This window comes from Pholis gunnellus, assembly GCF_910591455.1.
Source record: "Pholis gunnellus genome assembly, chromosome: 4".
NCBI classification, from domain to species: domain Eukaryota; kingdom Metazoa; phylum Chordata; class Actinopteri; order Perciformes; family Pholidae; genus Pholis; species Pholis gunnellus.
The window spans coordinates 28,403,102-28,416,746 of NC_136530.1; the positions used below are offsets into that span (position 1 = coordinate 28,403,102).

Genomic DNA, 13,645 nt, shown 5'->3' on the forward strand with positions numbered 1-13,645 from the left:
AAGGCACAGATCTGGCCAAGGTTACAAAAGAATTTCTGCAGCACTCAAGGCTCCTAAGAGCACAGTGGCCTCCATAATCCTTAAATGGAAGAAGTTTGGGACGACCAGAACTCTTCCTAGACCTGGCCGTCCAGCCAAACTGAGCAATCGTGGGAGAAGAGCCTTGGTGAGAGCGGTAAAGAAGAACCCAAAGATCACTGTGGCTGAGCTCCAGAGATGCAGTAGGGAGATGGGAGAAAGTTCCACAAAGTCAACTATCACTGCAGCCCTCCACCAGTCGGGGCTTTATGGCAGAGTGGCCCGACGGAAGCCTCTCCTCAGTGCAAGACATATGAAAGCCCGCATAGAGTTTGCCAAAAAACATATGAAGGACTCCCAGACTATGAGAAATAAGATTCTCTGGTCTGATGAGACCAAGATTGAACTTTTTGGCGTTAATTCTAAGCGGTATGTGTGGAGAAAACCAGGCACTGCTCATCACCTGCCCAATACAATCCCAACAGTGAAACATGGTGGTGGCAGCATCATGCTATGGGGGTGTTTTTCAGCTGCAGGGACAGGACGACTGGTTGCAATTGAAGGAAAGATGAATGTGGCCAAGTACAGAGAGATCCTGGAAGAAAACCTCTTCCAGAGTCCTCTGGACCTCAGACTGGGCCGAAGGTTCACCTTCCAACAAGACAATGACCCTAAGCACACAGCTGAAATAACAAAGGAGTGGCTTCGGAACAACTCTGTGACCATTCTTGACTGGCCCAGCCAGAGCCCTGACCTAAACCCAATTGAGCATCTCTGGAGAGACCTGAAAATGGCTGTCCACCAACGTTCACCATCCAACCTGACGGAACTGGAGAGGATCTGCAAGGAAGAATGGCAGAGGATCCCCAAATCCAGGTGTGAAAAACTTGTTGCATCATTCCCAAGAAGACTCATGGCTGTACTAGCTCAAAAGGGTGTTTCTACTCAATACTGAGCAAAGGGTCTGAATACTTATGACCATGTGATATTTCAGTTTTTCTTTTTTAATAAATTTGCAAAAATTTCTACATTTCTGTTTTTTTCTGTCAAGATGGGGTGCTGAGTGTACATTAATGAGAAATAAAATGAACTTTTTTGATTTTAGCAAATGGCTGCAATGAAACAAAGAGTGAAAAATTTAAAGGGGTCTGAATACTTTCCGTACCCACTGTATATGCATCTGTATGACCTCCATCAGTAAACAAGACCATCGATGAGAAGATTGGCTATTTCGATCTAGTTATTCGTGCCACCAGGGTCCGATTCTCTCAGAGACCAGAACTGCTTCAGCAGCAACTACTCCTCCTCCAGCCAGGAGCAGAGCTTCCCTGAAGCGAAGGGAGGCGTGGGGAGAACCAGAACTGTGCTGAGCAGACTGTCAGACCCTGCTGCAGTAAAATGAGAGGTTTTGAAAAGGGACTCTGGTGCTTAAAGACTATCGTTTTGGTCCACAAAATGGAAGTTTGTGGTAATGGCTTTAAGCCAGGGGTGCCCAATACGTCGATTGGAGGTAGTGCCGGTAGATCGCATGCCATTCAAAATAAATGTGATGTCCTCATGGCATTTGCCACTTGATTGACGTACAGTGCAGCCAGTCTGAGATCACGTCTTTTCTAACACACGAGTCACCACGTCTGCGCGATCAACAACGTGAGCTACTGCAAAACTCCGCGAGCTAATTAGTTAGCCTTCCAATTTATTTCTACTAAAGAAGCTAAAGCTGCAGCGCCATGATTTGGGGAACTTCCAAAACCTCGCGTCAGAGCTGGAGACGCAACGGAAGGCGTGTGCGCAACTTGACAGTGCTCGCTACACAGAGCAGATTGACAAGTGTCTGTCAGAGTTTGACAAACGCTTTCAAGACTTTGCTTTACTCGAGCCAGTCGCTACATTTATGTGCTGCACATTTCAGGAAGATATTGAGGTTGATTCACTCGCATTAAAAATGTCAACGCTGTCATGGACAGTTTTAGTAACCAAACATGAGGAAATGTGCCACCTTCTTGACTGCATTATTCGGCTCTACTTATTTATGTGAGTCAGCCTTTTCCCACATGAAGAAGGTGCGCCAACATATATTGTAAATATAAAGTATACTCAGTATATATATATATATATATATATATATATATATATATATATATATATATTGTAAATATAAAGTATACTCAGTATATATATATATATATATATATATATATATAGAAATAAATAGATATTTAGCATTTTTAATGTAGGTAGATCATTTTGACTTGATTTTAAAAGTAGCTCGCAAGCCGAAAAAGTATGGACACCCCTGCTTTAAGCAAACAAAACGTACCTTAACCTATGGCTAACAGACACTAGGTTATAATAGCTTGAAAATAGACTGAAAATATGTTAATGTCCCCCCTAGTATTCATGAATCCATTGTATCCCCAAAGGCCTCTCAAAGTAAGTTGGTCAGGATGAGCTCAGACTAAGGCCATGTCCACACCATTCCATTTTAAAACACATATGTTTTGCTACGTTTACACTGAGCGTTTACACACTCCGGAGTTTTAGTTCACCGAAAACTAATATGTTTATCAATGCATATTTTGTTCTGCACAACTATTGTGAAGTCCACACAAACTGTAAAGGAACAAAAGCAATAATTGCCCTCCAGTATGACAGGGACTTCAGCCACCAGCAGAGCTACGAGTGAGAGAACAGACAACAACGAAACCAAGAAGAAATGAGTGAGATTTATTGACCTTTGATTTGTAAGTGTTCATTTTAAAGTAACTTTGATGTACACTACCGTTCAAAAGTTTGGGGTCACTTCGAAATGTCCTTATTTCTCAAAGAAAAGCACTGTTTCTTTCAATGAAGATAACATTAAATTAATCAGAAATACACTCTATACATTGTTAATGTGGTTAATGACTATTCTAGGTGGAAACGTCTGGTTTTTAATGAAATATCTACATATATGTATAGAGGCCCATTTCCAGCAACTACCACTCCAATGTTCTAATGGTACATTGTGTTTGCTAATCGCCTTAGAAGACTAATTGATGATTAGAAAACCCTTGAAAACAGTTATGCTGGTGAGAGAAGCTATAAAACTGGCCTTCCTTTGAGCTAGCGAGTATCTGGAGCATCACATTTGTGGGTTCGATTATACTCTCAACATGGCCAGAAAAAGAGAACTTTCATGTGAAACTCGCCAGTCTATTCTTGTTCTTAGAAATGAAGCTATTCCATGTGAGAAATTGCAAAGAAACTGAAAATTGACACGAAATTGTCTGGGTGACCCCAAACTTTTGAACGGTTGTGTGTGTGTGTGTGTGTGTGTGTGTGTGTGTGAGAGTGAGTGAGTGAGTGAGTGAGTGAGTGAGTGAGTGAGTGAGTGAGAGAGAGAGAGAGAGAAAAAGACCCACAGCCTTGTAACTAAGTATCAAGCACAACTCTTTATTGTTAGACTAATATAATACTCTTATTTTAAGCAACCAATCTACTTTCTGTTTACACCGGCACCTGCATACCCACTGTATGTGAATAGTCATGTGATATTCGGTTTCAGGTGTGCTGGTATGGACAGAAATCATTTCGCAAACAATGCTGAAATGCCTGTGTGGATGGAGATCGTTTTCGTTTTAAAACCCTGGCTTTAAACAAAAACGTATTAGTGTGGATGTAGCCTAAGTTGACCCCACTGTGTTTTGAGTATTCCCCACAGACCGAGAAGGTCGCCTGTTGTCTTGGAGTACCCGGGCTATATGGAGTTTCTGGGTAACGTCCTGGATTACACATGGACCATGTTCAAAGTCTTCATGGCTGGTGCCTTGTCATGGAGGTAGACGCATTCAAGCTTAAGAGGGAGGCCTTTTCAGGGCTTGGACAGCTCAGGGGACAGAATGAGCAGAAGGACAGAACAGAAAAATAAGTAAAATTACCGCCACGTGATTGTAGCCTCAACCAACTACTACAGTTGCAGTTTGCATCCAAGTCCATCCAAAATGTCATCAATTCATAATTTTCCACATCCACAGGCAGTGGAAACAAAACTGAGCAAGTCCTGAACCTGAACAACAACTGGAGGACAAGTAGGAGGACCAACCAATCGCTCTGGCACAGGTCCATGTGCAACACGAGCCCTGAGATGCCCAAGGCCCTGACATATGGTGGGCTCAAAGTGTTGGTGTGGAGGTGTGCTGGTCCCAAATCACAGTGAGAGCCTGTCGTCTGCAGCTCTTTCAGCTCACTGCGGCTGTTTCTGTTTCATGTATGTCAAAAATCACAAAGGGTTGCTTGCAACACAGAACCGGCTAAATGCCCAATCTACTTTGTGTTCGTAGTGATTGGTGGTATTTAAAAAGAATGTGAACATATGCACCTGAGTGAGTAGTGAATCACAAAATCTAAAGAGAAGACCCAACCTCCTCTTCCCATCACTTCCCTTTGAGTCAGACAGCAGACATACCTTCACTGGAGGCTGAACGATCTGCTCCTCTTGGATCTGCTTGCGGAAGATGGGGTCGAAGAGGAGAGGGGTGGCACAGTAGTGGACCAGCCTGGACGACTGCTTCAGGGTCTCCAAATCAGTCCCCTGTTGAGACAAACATGTTCGGATAAGATAGTGACATTAAGGATTTTAAAAGATGGATACTAAACGCTGTACACGGGGCTTGATATTCAGATCCAGACATGACTACGATGCAGTCACATCATATCTAATCTTGATTTAGTCCATCTATCCACCTAAAAACCAATTGCCAGTGGAAATGGCCGTGGTCCCCGCCGTGTCCGGGTCAAGCTGGAGATCTCCTCCTGGACGTGCTTGAGGTCGAGTGCTCTGTGGGTGTCTGTTGAAATATCTAATTCGTGAATTTAATGCCACTGTGTAACCCCTGTTGAGATGTCACCGTTAATTAACCCCAGATATTCCCCACTTTGAAAAGAGGCGATACTAAATGATTTCCCCCGAGGAATGAACTGGAACTGTGAATCCATAAAGCCATCAAGTGGTGAGAGGCACCACTCCCCCAGGTTTTGTCGAGTCTAATTAGCTTTATTTCATATTAAGCTACTTTCAACGTACAGAAATGTAATACTGCTGACTTACTGGTCAGATCCAATTTGTTGTGAGATTGCTCACATTATGCTTTTTTTATTGTGTCCAATATCTAACACCATTTAGACCTTTCTGAACCAACCCACGAGCAAAAGTACAATATCACACCGGGGGGGGGGGGGGACGACGGTAACTGGTTGGTTGGATCCTCAACCATGACAAACCCTGCATTGTTTGAATGCACACACAAAGCCTTGGGATTCTTCTGTGTTAACTATTACACAGAATCTGATGTATTGATAGTGAGTTGCGTGTCATGACTATAATCAAAAAAGGAGCAAGTACAGGAACAGTTGGAGCTGAGCTGTGTTGGTATTGCAACCACGTTCTTCTTTGTTTTTTATCAGCTATTTCTTGGTGTGTATTCAAACTCGTAAACGGTTAACGACTAAACCTGTATGGTTTTCTCACAATACGGAAACATTAGAAACAAGTCCTAACTGTCCCTCTGCTGAATACTTCCAGAACTGCTGTGTTCACCTTTCTTCGTGAAAGTGATAGATTGAAGTGAAACAACTTCAAATTAGACTTGTCGTTGTTAAAAATCTGAAAGATGTCAGATATCAATGTGAGTTGATTGGTCAGTCTTGCTTTTGTTTACATAGGCTCTGCAATGTGTTCATAATGGCAGTTACAGCAGTGTCATCGTGGAAGGGTCACACCCACCCTCCGGACCCCCCTCAGGTAAACACTGTCGTCGTTGTTGGCAAAAAGTAATTGCAAAGTAATGGTGCGTGTCCACAGGCGCGTTTTTGGACGAGGGGTTCCCGTCATTCAAACCGTCCAACACGATGGCCTGTTTGGAAACTTTTCTTCTTATATTACATAAAATAGTTCACCGAAATGTGTTTCTGAAAACATTTGAGGCGAGATAAATTCCATGCAGTTGCTAGATCCGCCTTCATTTTAGATCGACAACGGTCAGTTTTTCTGGAGTTACCAGAGGTTGTGAGTCTCGCTGGACGTCCCTGATTTGCATTAAGTAGCATGACCTCAACTTTATGCAATGCCATGTTGGCAGCCGTGTGGAAGCAACTCCTTTGGAATTTAGCACCCAGTTACAAATATTTTGTCACATCTCAGAACAATGACTTGGGCTACTTACTGAAATGGGCATGTTGGACTGTGCTGACCTCTGCTGCCACGTCACAAACAGGTTCTCTATCTTCATCTGTTTCTCCAGTTCTGTCAGCACAAACACAAAATCTTTACCCTTTCTGTCCAGTGTGGGGTTCGATGGGCTCATAATAATGATATTGTTATTATTATTAGCAGTAGTAGTAGTTGTAGCATAATTAACCTCTTCGCTCAGCAACTTTGATCTCCAAGAGCTGGCCCCCGTGTCGGGCCACCACGTCCCCCTCCGTCAAGGGCCGGATGGTGCACACGTCCCTCAGAGCCTCGTCAAAGGGCAGCAGCTCAGAGGGGAAGTGGAGTGGAGCGAGACTTCGGCCAGAGCTACCCAGCCTGCCCTGCTCTTTACTGGGCAGAGGAGGCACTGCGCTACGCAGCAACGCATCAGGCTCCATGGAGGGGCTCAGGAACGGGTTGGGGTCCTGGAAGAGAGAAATAAAGACAAGGGCAGAGGACAACATGTGGATGGTTTGACTTTAAATGCTTAACTGAAAAGACAGCAAAGACAGAGAGGATTGGTACTATTATATAACGCTTCCTGTTAGAGTGAAAGCATCATCTAACCAATTTTAGGAATATTCAAGTTAAATTATATCAATGACCATCTTCTTTTCACTGAAGACTTTAGGGAGGAGCTCAAATGTTTTTATTTAATCTAACTTAGTTACTTATTTCTTGTAGTTGATACTCGTATTGTTTGTTTATGTTGTTTTTATAAAACAACAAATTGAAAGATGAAATATTTTCAAATAACTATCGATTAAAAAGTAGAAATCCTGATTTCATTAAAGAGATAACAGACTCTTACAAGAGACATGGCACAGAGGAGACAGCTCCACTGGTTGTCCTCACAGCTACACTTGTTTTATTAAGCCATCAATTAAACTCCAAACCAAGCAAGGTAGGGACTCAGAAGGCCTGATGTTGTGGAGTAGATTGAAACTAACCCATTTGATCAAAATGATGAACAATGAATGCTGAAAATTAGCAAAGACGTAATTAGTGCAGATCAAGATATCTAACCCTAACTACAATAAAGTGCTTTCCTTCTAGAGGGGGAAATAAACCATTTCAAACCTTCATCTGTGGGGACCTGAACGCTAAGACTGGAGAGAAAGCTGACGCTGCAAACAACCAGGAACTCTTTGGCCCACCTGGAGGAACCTGTTCTCCTCTCCCTGAACTCCCCCCTCCACACAATCTTGATTCAATTACAAACACAAGTGGCACCTAGCTTCTACAGCTCTGCCCCACCTTGGGTCCGTGCATAATCAATAGTAGGTAACGAGGAGACTCCGCTCTTGGCAGCAGTACGGTAGACTGTGGAATGACAGATTAATGACTGCATGATCAGCTGGGATGCTAAAGTTTGGGGCGTCTTTCAATCGGAAGATTCATTCCATCCTTCCACCATCCAACGTATATAGAATATTTTCCCTGCACTGTCTATTGGTGTTGGTGGTTGTTATCATCAGTGGCTACATGCATGTCCAGAGCATTGTTCGCGTGCCCTGGTTGCTGTTGAAAAAGGAAATTTTGGGCGAGTTTGCTCAGCGGAGCAGCTCGGGGCCCAGATGCCCCAGTGTGGCAGAGCTGGCTGCGCCGTGCCTCACGGGCTAGAGGGCTCTAAGTGTGCGCTGGTGCTCCCTCTGCTTCTCATCAGGACCATGACAGATGAAGCTCTGTTCAGGCAAATTTTCTGCTGCTCTGACTCTGCCTTCTGTCCGCACTCATTAGTGACGCAGCGATGAAGAGCGGGGCCGTCGGAGGGAAAGGGGAAAAAGTTCAGTTCTTTCCATTCTTTGAGCTTGTTTTGTAATTGGCCGTGGGGGAGAGGCTAAAAGGGCATTTGGTGTCTTCTTCGCTGTGAAACGCTGCTGTAATAAATTTAATAGATCACTGCTGCAGCCCGCTCCACACAACAACGCGGGGGCAACACGGAACGTGACACTTTTCTGTATTCTGTAACCTTTCTTAATTCAAACTCGACTGCGTTGCATGCTTTGTGACGAAGTCGCCATGCCAGATTGACGCGGGCCCTGGGGCCAAAATGAGCTGCGGGGCCGTATTAACCCATCTAGCCCGCTCCCTTCCTCCCATTCTGTCCATCCTTTTATTCCGATGCTGGGAAACTAGCTGGCCAACGGTTTTCTGAGTGGAGATTTGATTAAACAAAAGTGTATTTACTTTGCTGCACATCCCTAAACCACAACAGCAGGAGCACAGTGGTAATGCTGAAACAGTCTGAGCTCCTACACATACCACTTGATCATTGTCACATCAGTTGAGATGCTTTTGAGAGGTGCACGTCACCAAATCAAACTACTAACAGGATCCACTTTGCCTGGTTGGTCATTTCGCCTAGTTTAATGCTCATACCTTCCACCCATTCAGCATGACACGAGGGCTGATGTTGCACTGGAAGCAGAATTATTGCAGCTCTCTTGCAACACTTTGGGGCTCAAGCCTTGCTTTCCAAAAGAGGTTATTATTATTAATCTAATTATTACATTTAATGGGACAAAGTGCAGTTTTTCCATCACAACTCAAAAAGTCACACTAGAACAACCGCCTCCTACAATCAGTCTGGTTACAGTTTACATCGACGCGTTTTTCCAAAATCTCATCATTTTACACGATTAGACATTAGTGTGAAATTGTCATAATAAGCATATGAACTTGCATTATGGGAAAATAATGTGTTTTGTGAGGTCACAGTGACCTTTGACCAACACATTTGAAGAACTTCCCTCCAGGCGTTCTTCAGAACGGACCAGATGGACAGACGCACAAAGCTGAAGACATAATGTCTCCACTGCTGTCGCCGGCACGGAGGCATATAAACGTAAAAATGTGTGAAATGACTTTAGGCAAAACAGAGCAATTTTAGCAGTGAAAATGACAGTAAAAATATGATAGATATAATCAAGTGTTATTTGTGTTACATCCTGAGAAGGCAGCAGTGTGTCTCTGCATGGTTTGAATGGATTTTTTAGAAAACAAAGGAAGCCTTTTACTTACTGTAGGAAAACCTGCGCGGTGGCCTTGCACCTGGCATGGATGTCAATAGTAAAAAAAACTAAAAAAGATTGTGATTCTACCTCAACAGCAGGGACTGTTACTCATGTGCTTTCTCTACCCATATTTGCCCAGCTGGCTTCTTTTAGTCACTGAACTCTCAGCTATCTCAGGCTTACTGTCAGATTCCAAATGTCCCTACACAGTTGAGGGACACTGCCCTTCTTGCAAAATCTCCAGTGCTCCCGTGGTGTTCTACACTGCGTCAGGCTCTCCAGCTTCAGACCAGAGTCTCTCTGCACCACCGTCCTCTCACTCACCAGTAGGAACAGTGAGGCTGTATATGACAGCTGACTCCTGATGCGAGCACGGAGAGGAAAGCAGGTGGAGGAGTGTGAAGGAAGGCGGGTTGTTAAATATGCTTAGCAAACAAGTTTTGCCACTGGAAGTACACTTAAAAAAACTACAGGCCGTGAAAACTCCCCCGCTCAGGCCTCTCTGCGCCAGAGCCGGTCGTAAATAATGCAAGAGGATAAATGGAAACTGACGGGGACTAAATTGCATTGAGGTAGTTAAGCGTTTCATTTTGAAAAAACAAGGCCGTCGACCTGACGGGTTGTATTTCCAGGACGTGATCAACAGGAAATGCAGAGGGTGAAAGAATAGAGGAGAATAAAATGCTTAGTCGCATAGCTGGGAAATCTTGTTTTGGTTTGTGCCGCCGAGTCCATCAGATGCACATCGATCTGCGGCTCCATATTTAATACAGGAAGTTCCAGCAGATTTGCTGAGATGCTCAAAACAGAAAACATGCTGCAACAAACTGCAGGGGACAGGAACATGGAAGGGAGTCTAGCATTTATACTGAATGTCACCTGGAACACTGGGTTCATCAGGAATTGATTCAAAAATTCACTTCAATTTACGAATAACTCTTGTGACGACCCCTCCCTTCCACCAGGGGTCTGTGTTCTGTTTCCTCTCAGGATGTTAATCGGCCACTGATGGGCGACACCTGAGCTTTGGTTTGGTCCCAGTTATAACGGCTGCCCCTCTTCTCTGGCTGGGGCTCCTCTCCTCTCCGACTCTTGTTTGGCTGACAAGGCTGCTGCTTTGTTTTGTTTGTTTGTTTAGTTCATTAAATAAATGTGTATTTATTACTTTTAACTTGTTTTGTCTCCCTCATGTTACGGCCTTTTGAGCCAGGTTATGACACTTAGTCTTACACAAGTACATAGTTTCAATACTAGCCAACGAATACACTTCAATCTAAATAACAAGGCAGCTTTCGTCTTTTTATCTTGTCGGACCACAGACAAATCCCATTTTGTAGGAGCACTGATGGACCTTTGGAAGCCAGGTAACACCAGAACTTGTAACTTTCATGACTTTACTTAATGGAATGTATTTCTGTTTGCTCGCAGCGAAGAACCCAACGAGTTATCGTTCCACTCTGTAGTCTGTAGGGCCTATACAAGTGCTGCAGTGCTGGTACAACTTCATGAGATCTGTAGTTTTTGAGATGGTAATAATTGAAATGGTGGTGGACTTTGATAAAATCATGAAGGACACGCTTTCTATTAGGAAGTGCTGTAGGAGTAGTTATTTATCCTAAACCGCAATGACGCACTGAAGCTAGGGTCATATATGCAAGACATTATGGTCACTGTAGTTCACGGACACGCTGACTTGTCATCAGAACAGTTAGAGAAATGTAATGTATCGGAACAAGCGGAAGGAAGTTTCTTCGGCCGTGTTTACACTTGTCTTTTCAACGAGTCTTTTGTCATCCTGCCAGGATTCACTCTCTGTACGCTCCCAGATCTTTCTCCCATTGGGATCCAATCCGCTAGCTAGACCACATGCCGAGGTGGCCTGGCTTGCATCGAGTTCTGATCTCAGTGAGTTGTTTACAGCATGTGGGGACAATCCAGACAATTTATCAAACATAGGTCTCCATCATCTCCCCCCACCACCACCACATGGAGTTTCTTTACAGAGGAGAGCAACGGGAACAAAGGAGGAAAACCGAGACTGGAGCACAGCTAAGCCCTGCCGTCTGAGTCCTGGTTACTTACTGCTGATGAAAAAACATTTGCTGATAATGTTCCTTCAAAATAAAGGCTTTTATATATCAAAATAACAGAGGGCTTTTATTGTGAAAATGTAACAAAAAATGTGTTTACCTCCCCATTGGCAGAGCTTTGTTCATAAGTCTTCATCAAATGTGTTTATTTACAGTCGCTCCTTTGACAACGAAATAGATCTGATCACCATCTGATCAGGCAGGACGCAGTGAAGTTTAAAGTGTAACCACCACAACCTAAAACATGTGATTACTAAATGTAAGCATCACTCTGGATAGAAAGGTCTCCACAGTGGTTACAAATGTCTCAGGGTACAAGTAGAAACACCATGAGCGCAGGTAGATACATCGCGAATACCATGAGAAGCACACGTCAAACAAGCTGCTAGTGTACAGGTAATGACATCACTTGTCACAGGCATTTCCCCCCCAGGATACAACAGCTGTATGAAATGTGCCCCAGGACTCGCTACCTCCTGCAACAGTGTAAATCCAGATGCTGTCCTGGCAGGCTGATTCCACCTGAACTAGCAGCAGACTCTCCGCAGCAGCTCCCTGCCCCCATCGTATGCACACGTGATGACTGGCAGTTTGAAACCGAAGGCAATACAGCTGCTTTTTGATGACACATCTGAAGTGTGTCAGCATGTCTGCAGAAGTCAGTGAGGTAGCCAATTCTAATGGAGGAAATCGATATTTCTCATTATATTGTTCTGTTGACTGTAAAAGAAGTGAATGGCTGCCAAGAATTGTAACTTTACTTTTATTCCTGGTTTATTGAAATTCTTCCATTTAAAAAAAAAAAACACTGGAGCAAATTCCAGTCTCCATTTCAAATTGACCACTGAATTGGTTTAGATGTTGTGATATGTAGCTGATGTAATGACACCTTGGCCAACGTTCTGCCGCTGGCGATGCTCCACATTAGGAACCGTGTCGGCGTCTTTACCTGCTTGGAGTCCATTTCATGGATGGGCGCATCAGAGAAGCAGTAGTGATGAAAGAGCCCCATCTTCTGGTTGAGCAGGCAGTGGACGACGTGAGCCCTCGCGTTCTGCCACTTGACGAGGCGGACCAGCTCACGATTCAGAGAAGCGCCCAGGTCCACGGACCAGTTGTAGCTGTACAGAGTCACCTAAAGCAAGGATGGTTACAATATGACTAGTCGAAGACACCACCAGAGATGCTTGCGCTTACGCGAGTTGTGGCATGTAAACGGCAGAGCAGTATAGGCATTACACACACACACACACACACACATTATTCCATTATGTTAAGACTGCACCTCTCTAGCTTTTAAAGGTGCAATGTGTAACCATAGACTGTCCATAAGAAGTGGACGAGATCATGGTGACATCACCCATTGGTTTGTGGACTGCCGCTTTGAGAAGTAGGGTCATTTTCTCATAGACTTCTACAGTATACAATCAGAGGAGTCGCCCCCCCCGATGGCCAATAGAGAGAATGCAAGTTCAAGGAACTTCGGCATTGGCTTCACTTTTTAGTGTAACATGTAGCCACCTGCTCCTTACACATGAGGGCTCCGGGGCTTCATGGTCCGTGTATGTTTGATAGTTTGTTTACTGAATTAAATCCAAAGTGGCATAAACGAGAAAACAACTAGTATTTTCGTTTCATCCTACCCGGGGCTGGGAGGCTACAGCGAATCTCTATCACGAATGTCAACACTGTATCCTCCTCACATTGTGTTGCTAAAGGTCCATTTCTTTATGTTTAAAAGTTGTGGTCAGATCTTACACATTGCATCTTCAAAGCTCAGGTAAGACAAGCGGTCAGAGGGTCTCTTCCACCTGGTGCTTAGCTTCTGCCCTTCATTATGGTGGTCCCCAATTGGGTTCAAAAGAGGAAATCTCATAGACATATGTGTCAAATCCTGGACAAATAATTATCTGCATGCTGACATACTACTGGATATGAGTGGGACACTTTTTGTTTTGATGAAGCAGCCTTTAAATAGCCAAGAGGAGCTGTAATGTAGTGGTCAGAGAAGTATTCACAGCTGAAACTATTAGGACCTTTTGTATTTATAACATGTTCTCTTGGCCTGAGGGACATTCACATGTGCCAAGTCACCTTTTTGTCCAGGATGCTGATGAAGAGGAACCTTTGGCGGGGAGCCAGTCCCTCCCCGGCCTGGCTCGGACTGAACACGTCGCTCTGCTCCAGAGCCTCGAAGCGCTGGAAGCCCTTATGAGCTGGGCAGAGGAGAGAGAGAGAGCGACTGAGTGAAGTAGGAATCAGAGCACAACACCGTGGCAAGTCCTTTACAC

General features: G+C 44.2%; 1 protein-coding gene across 1 annotated transcript in view; it reads right to left on the reverse strand.

Annotated features, from left to right (window-relative positions):
* szt2 (SZT2 subunit of KICSTOR complex) overlaps positions 1–13,645 on the reverse strand; it is a 108,508-nt gene that overhangs the window by 21,207 nt on the left and 73,656 nt on the right. Inside the window, exons 59-63 of the mRNA XM_079158648.1 lie at positions 13,449–13,570; positions 12,304–12,489; positions 6,417–6,672; positions 6,222–6,301; positions 4,466–4,591 (exon numbers count right to left, since the gene is read on the reverse strand). Coding sequence (XP_079014774.1) covers positions 4,466–4,591; positions 6,222–6,301; positions 6,417–6,672; positions 12,304–12,489; positions 13,449–13,570 — 770 coding nt within the window. The remainder of the gene's footprint in view (positions 1–4,465; positions 4,592–6,221; positions 6,302–6,416; positions 6,673–12,303; positions 12,490–13,448; positions 13,571–13,645) is intronic.